The sequence below is a fragment of the Buceros rhinoceros genome, unplaced genomic scaffold (assembly GCF_000710305.1).
Source record: "Buceros rhinoceros silvestris isolate BGI_N320 unplaced genomic scaffold, ASM71030v1 scaffold21855, whole genome shotgun sequence".
Classification (NCBI taxonomy): domain Eukaryota; kingdom Metazoa; phylum Chordata; class Aves; order Bucerotiformes; family Bucerotidae; genus Buceros; species Buceros rhinoceros.
In genome coordinates, this window is record NW_010414959.1 from 1855 (window position 1) to 9102 (window position 7248).

Genomic DNA, 7248 nt, shown 5'->3' on the forward strand with positions numbered 1-7248 from the left:
CCCAGCCCCTCCTGCCAGCCAGCCGCAGCAGGACCAGCGAGGGGCGAGGATAGGCTCTCTGCACCCATGACACTTCAAATCGACTCCTCTTGCTGCATTGACACCATGAAAATGTGCTGTTTTCTTTCTGTGCTGCCCTTAAAACACCACGAGAGCCGCTGAGATCCCTGTCGCCCCAGCTGCAGGACCAGCTCCACTGTTCCCTGGCACTGCTGGTTTTCCCCTGTGTGAGCAGAGCAGATGAGCAGGTTTTGGGCAGAGGAGAGGAGGCACAGGGCGGAGGGAGCTCTGCGGAGAGCCGCAGGCTGCGGCTGAGTGACAGACGTTAATAAGAAATGCTCTTGCTCGCCTTGGCTGCCGGAGGCTGGAGCGCAGAGTTAATGCCATGCAGACTACGCCTGATACAGCAGCACCTGCCCTGGCAGCCCAGCAGCCAGTATCTAATTTAGTTTTCATAGGTAGGATAAAGAAAAGTATTAAATAGACACAGTGAAATTTTTTTTCCTATTAAAAACTTTTCTGATGGAATTTAACCAGCTTAATCCTGTCTTCTGTTGTCTAAAAAGCAATAGCTTTTTTCCTGATTTTTAGGCAGGCAGCTGCCAGTAGGATTGTCTGAGAAATGTCTTTATTTTCCAGCCATGGAGCTGCCGCAGAACTGCTGGTAAAATACATCCCACTTACTGCACATCTGAGTGGGGACCAGAGGAGAAGTCACAGGGAGCACACAGCCAAGTTAAGCTCCCAGGTTTTGTAAGCAAAGGGCATGGTGTCCTGCCATGAGATCTGGGAGAATCGCAGACGTTCGTTAAAGAAACAACAACCCGAGAAAAACCCAACCCTGAACCAGACAAACAGCCAAGGCCAGGTGGAGCCTGTGCTGTGCAGAAACAGGGGCATGAGCCCCGGCGGGAAGGAGCTGTGGGCAGGTTGGAGGGATTGGAGAGCCGGGGCAGGCGCTGCCATTCACACGACCTGCATGACTGACAAATTCCCAGGAACTTGGTTTCCACGAGGAACACGATGAACTGGTTCCTCCTTGACCTTACAGCCATCCGGCAGCTGTGGCTGCTGCAGAGTGCTCGTCTTGGGTCCGTTTCCCAGCAGAGAGCAAACAGAAGGAGCAGCATTTCTGGCTCCTGAGGAGAGCGGGGATTCTCCAGCCTGCACGGCCAGCGGAAGAAGCACAGGCTGTGAGCAAGCCAGAGGTCAAGCCCACATGGTGAGAGGAAGGATGGGAAGAGACAGCCTGAGGCTCCTGAGCGTTCCAGATTTTCATATTGTCCACTGAGTGAGCTGAAGACAACACACACACATGTATTTTAAGGCAGTAACTTTCTTCTCCTGTTCCAAAGCCTTCCTGATACCCTTCCAAAGCCTCTGTTTCTGCCTGTGGCGCCTCTGGCTGGGAAGGTCTCTGCAGCCCGATGCTCTCCTGTGGTGCAGCTGCATCTTCCTGGGCCAGCGGGGTCTATCAACCGTGCAGGCTTAGGCAGGCTAGTGAAAGGAAAGCTATGCAAAACATGCTCTAGCAAAATGCAAAGGCATCCCAGATTACCTTCTTTGGAGTGTTTTTGGACAGTTACATAAATGCGGACTATGTTCTCTGCAAGAGTTTGCGGGAAAGGCCCTGGCTGCTCCAGCTGTCCCTGCAATCGGGGGCACTCCTGGCCTCCCCTCCACCTCCTGCTCTCGGGGCTGCTGGCTCCTCCAGGGGCTGGGGGCTTCCCGCGGGGCAGGAGGGATCTGCTGGCAATTCGCAGCTCTGAGCTGGAGGTGCCTCCGGGTCTATTTAATCACGCTTTGCCTTGCCAGTGGAGCGCAGACCTGGCTGCCGTCCCCATCTTTCCCCAACCTTTCCCCCTGGCAACACTCGCTCTGATTGCGAGACCCGAGGCTCGGTTTAGCCGACAATAGATCATAAGCACTTCAGCTTCAAAACCTCCACAGCCACAACCTGGAACGAGATGCCCGTGGGGTGCTCGGCAAGTGGTGCTGCCAGATGCGGCAGAAGGGTCCCCTGTGCCCAAAGCTCAGCATAGACCTGCCCGTCCCGTCACGAGAAGCAGAGCACCAACAGGCACGTGGCTGAGCTGCTCTGCGGGGACGGTGGGGACAGGAGTTCATCCTCCCGTTAATGTGTGAACTGGGGAGTTTGTGTTTCACAAAGCAGTTATACAATAGTAGCAGGAGAGCTGGGATAGAAATCGCATCTTCTCTGAAGTTTCGCTCCAATCCAACACATGAATAATTCCTCCTAGGCACTCCCGGGAAAGCACTATTAAAAGACCGATATAAACAAAAATTACTGGGAAAAACAGATGAGGCATGCTTCATCTCTCAGTCAGAGTTGAACACAACTAAATTTATACAAAGTGGGCAGAGAAGCTTGAAGGGGCAAAGGCATTTGTTACTGCTCAGTGCAAGATGAGCTCACAAGAAAGCGCATGCTTCATCTTGGCAGCCTCCTGGTGTCTTGCTCCTAAAGCATCAGCTTTATTCTCGGTTTCCATGGCAGATACTTTTCTGAGCTGTATCTTCCACAAATATTGTTAATTTATTCTCTCAGTCATGTCTCTGCAAATACCTGCAGAATCATCCCCCGTGCAACAAGAAAACCAGGCACATGTCAACATGCCTCAGCTCCTGGTTTTGAGCAGGGGAAACAAAAGGAGGGCTCGTTTTCTACAGCCACGAGGGCACGGCCAATCCTCTGGCACTCTTTTTTGCCCTTAGTACTCTGAAAGTGTATGATCTGGCCAGTTTAGCAAAGCACATGCAGCATTTCAGCCAGACCTTTTCCCTCACACGGTGCCCCGGGCAGCTCTCTGCACCTTGGCAGGGGGTTAAGTGTGGTCCCTGCTCCTCCTGCTCCCCCCTCGCGTACCGTGTTAACGGGAGTCTGTAAAACACAAGGGTCCTTCACAGGCAGAGACCCAGGAGCCACATCAAAAAGACCCTTTTTTTCAAGGTGGATTTACCAGCCCTGCAAATGTGGAGTGGTTGATGTGGAGTTCTCACAAATTGGGCAACACTACAGCCAAGTGCGAGGCTTCTCAGTCTTTCTGGCAGAAGGAGAATCACAGAGCTCTACAAGGTAGTTATTTATACATTAAAGCACACAACAATTAGCACATTCAAAAGAAATTCAGGCTGTGGGTTCTCTTACCTCTCCCATGGCTCCCACTGGCCACAGGAGAGAGGATTTGTCGGGGATTTTCAGGGGCTCCCAAACCCCCTTGGCTCTGAAGGAACAGAAGTTTTAAAGGGGACATGAAATCACAAGCAAGCGGGTGATGTTTCGCTGGATTTGCTCATCCCTGTGGCCAGAGATCACCTCCACAGCTCTCTGGTAAACAAGGGAAACCCCTGGGGCTGTTGGTCCAACTGTTTTTGTTTCAGTACAGATGAGCAATAAGGGTCATCAAAACAACCAGTAAACAAGCCACTAATTTTCCAAACGCCGCCTCTGCAGCATCCGGCCACTTTTAAGCCATTAACCAAAACTACACTTATCTCCAGTGACCTCGACTCAAGCGACTTCTGAACCCACTGCCATTTCTGGGCCAGATTCAGCTGTGCTCCTGTGCTCCCTCCTTCCGCATTTCTAAGCCAAGCAGGACACTCCAGTGGTCACAGCCAGCCCCTCGCAGGCAGCTGTGCCCAGTCCATGTCCCCAGCGAGAGGCAGTCACGGAATATCTCGAGTGGGAAAGGACCTGTAATGCTCACTGAGCCCCACTCTCTGCTCCTTGCAGAACTGCCTAGGACTAACCCATATGACTAAGGGCGAGTCCTCCCAGCCCAAGGGCTTGGCGTTGGCTGAGGGTGGGGTGCAGAGCACAAACCCTTCTGGAGCAGAGGAGCTGCACCAGTGAGCTGGAAATTAAAGAAAAAGTACACTCGAGGCAGGAGCGGGGCAACAAAGAGCTGGGTGCTGTTGCTGCAGCGCAGTGAGCATGGTGGGACAGAGGGTGGGAGCATCCCCGAGTGCGGCTGGAGCTGTGGGGTGTAACATCACAGGGCAGCCACCTCAGAGGACAGTTAGCACCAGCTGCCTTTGGTAAAACACTTGCCACTTAGAAAATACAGCATCGTGAGAGCTAAACGTGAGCTGTGTCACCTGGGAAGCAGCAGAAAGCATCCCATCCCCTGACCTGGGTGGGTTCTGCTGCGTTGCTGTACTTCTGTCTGACCGAGATGCAGAGGAGAGCAGGTCCGCGTGCACAGTTATCACCTCTTGCTGGCCCTGCAATGGTTCCCACCTGGAGTTTTCACTGTGTGCTGTGTGCTACCTCCTGATCGCAGAGCTTTTGCACATGCTCCAGCGAGGAGCAGAGCTCGGGCTGTGCTGGCTCCAGTCCCCGGAGAGGTCTGCAGCTGCAGGAAGCCTGTTCCACGGCGGGTCAGAGGAAAACCATCCTCATCGCAAACACAGAGAACTTCTCCTCCCTGCTGCACGGCAGAGGAAAGTTGGCAGCTTAACTGTTAAACTGGCCTGTGACTGTGCGGTGTTGACATCACGGTGATCTCATCGGTGTAACTTGAGCCCTCCGGCGTGTTCACCGGACTGCCTTTAAATACCAGCCCTGGGAGCCAGCACAGCACAGATCCGGCTGGCCCGAGCGAGGAAACCGGCAGCACCCCTCATAGATGAAAGCACAGAGAAGCTACAGAACTCCAGCCATGTCCACATCCCTGCGAGTGAGCCCCTCGGTCCACGGCTACCGCTTCGACACAGCCCTGCGCAAGAAAGCCGTGGCCAACATCTTCGAAAGCATCAATGAAGAGTCCCTGCAGAAACTCTTCAAAAACTCGGGGGACAAGAAGGCAGAGGAAAGAGCCAAGATAATCCTCGCCACCGACCAGGATGTGGAGGAGAAAACGAGAGCACTCATGGCACTAAAGCAGAGGCGAAAAGACAAGCTGCTCCAGTTCCTGACGCTTCGGAGGTACTTCATCAAAGTTCGCTGAACTGGCGAAGGGAGCAGAAATGGAGGAGAACATTTGGGGACAGAACTGTCTGTGACCTCCTACCACACGCGGCATGAGCCGCTGCCCCGCTAGCTGCTGGCGGGATGGGGGGACGTGACAGACCACCCGCAGGGCTGACGCCCCACCACACACACAGCAAACCGCGGCACTGATGGCAGCATCGGTGCTGGCAGCAGCATCGGTGCTGGCGGCAGCATCGGTGTGCACGGCAGCGTCGGCACCGAAGGCAGCATCGGTGTGCACGGCAGCAGGAGGGCAGCTCCCGGCGGGGTGCAGCCAGGCTGCTCCAGGCAGCTGTGGGACTCAGCTGTGGCACTGAGCTGTGGGACTCAGCCGTGGCACTGAGCTGTGGGACTGAGCCGTGGCACTGAGCCATGGGACTGAGCCGTGTGGGGACCCCATGCGCCTGGGCAAGGACTCAGTGTTTGCTGACTGTGTGCTTTGCCTTTTCCGAGTTGTTTCCCCAAAGCCTGAGCCCTCGCCAAGCCTGGCTGCAGTGGGCTGGGAGGGAGGTTCTAGGGGCTGATCAGCCGCTGCTCAGGGACGGCGCTGCATTTGTTAGAATGCATGTAAACGCACCGCACGGGTGCAGCAAGCTCAGCCTTCAGGGAATGCGTTTCTCTAGAGACACACTATGCAACTGTACCTTCTCTTTCTTGAGCTGTGTGTGTGCAGTGTAGATAGTTTGCACAGAAGCAATAATAATGGCATAGTTCCCTGGATTTACTGTGAAGTTCCTTAATCTTTTATTCACTTTCCATTAACACTGAAAATCAGGATATCGTAACTACCGTTCTTATTTGTACCAATTACAACAGCTATTAGACAAATTCTTCATGGAAGTTTTTTATGACAACGTTGTTATTATAGTGACTATAATTTATTGCATATGACAATCTGAAATTTAATAAATTATGAAGTCAATATAAATTTTCTTGTCTGAAATGCTCAGTTCTCCAGGAGGAGTGGGGTTGTACTTTTCTGGTCATTTCACCCCAACTCTGCTGTACGAGCAGACTCCCTGTGCCCCTCCTCTCCTCCCCAGCTGTTGAACTGGCAGCCAGTTGCTGGAGTCTGCAGCAGCCCCGGGGTTCCCTGTTGTCCCACCAGCCAGTTCAGCAGCACCAGGGGTCAGCCCATGGTCACTGTATTGGCTCTGGCATCCCCAGAAAAGCCCCAGCACATTCAGTTGTAACTGTTAGTTTCTCCTATGACTAAAGGAGAATCACATCTTTTGCAGAGATTGCATCAGAAAAAGCGGTTTAGAAAATGGCCAGTTCCATGCCCCAGTGAGCAGTGCGGTTCAGAAGGCTCTTGGCGTTCCTGCAGAGCAGCCCAAGAACTCAGACTTGCTCCACGTCCTCCAAAGAAACAGAAGTGTGTTATGAATGCTTTGGCAGCAGAATTGGACTCAGCTTTTCGGCAGCTTGTGCCATACTATCATGATAAACTATGTTGAAAATATTTAAAAATAGCCAAGACTAGTTATTTATAAGTATGTCCTCTAGTAACCTGCTGGGTTAGAAAAAAACATTCCCATGACTCTGCTTAGAGCAACAAAGATAAAACAATTCAGAGGAATGATAGACCAGTTACAACACCAGCTATAATAAAAGCTCCAAATTGCCTTAAAGTCAGCGAGACTAGAAATAAACATTTAAATTACTTAATGGAACGGGTAATAGTGATTATTTATTGTGTGATGCAGCATATCCAAGCATTCCCCGAGCACCCCAGGGTGGGGAATGCAATGTCCCGTCTGCAGAACAGCACCGGTTCCCCGAGCATCCCCGAGGCTCTGCGGAGCAGCCCCAGCTCCAGGCACCCTGCCCGGGGCTCCTACTGCTCCCACACTCAGCATCGGCCGCGCAGACCTCGCTGGGGCAGCGGAGGGGTGGTGCAGGGTGGTCTCTCCTCCCGGGAAGACTGGAGACAGCTGGGGTCAGGCCTGGCTTGGGATGGACCTTTTCAAAAGAGCTTTCCAGAACTGCCCTTGCTCAGAAGAACCCCCCTCAGAGTGGGGTTTGCTCCAGAGGCAGTTGCTCATTCTCCAGCATTTGCCCTGTTCCAGTGCAGTCCCCACACTGCTGTGTCACCCCCTGCTGACACATCCCCACAAAACCATGCCTGGTGACACAAACTGCCTCCAACGGGCTGCTTCCAAAAAAGGCCAAACCTCCAGTCTGTGTAGTGAAGGCAGCTGAAGGCACCACGACTGGGGCAGACCGAAGAACACCGACTGCATCCCGCCATC

The 7248-nt window shown here is 53.1% G+C and overlaps 1 protein-coding gene across 1 annotated transcript; it reads left to right on the forward strand.

The window, feature by feature from the left end:
• Positions 1-4652: 4652 nt before the first annotated feature.
• Positions 4653-4973, forward strand: LOC104494453 (chromosome unknown open reading frame, human C8orf4). Its single transcript, XM_010137273.1, has one exon. It carries the CDS (start codon positions 4653-4655, stop codon positions 4971-4973), a length of 321 nt encoding a protein of 106 aa, XP_010135575.1.
• The last annotated feature ends 2275 nt before the right edge of the window (positions 4974-7248 follow it).

Bases quoted from the DNA above. Each gene is read 5' to 3' on its own strand.
- LOC104494453 (XM_010137273.1), top strand. From the start codon at position 4,653: ATGAAAGCACAGAGAAGCTACAGAACTCCAGCCATGTCCACATCCCTG.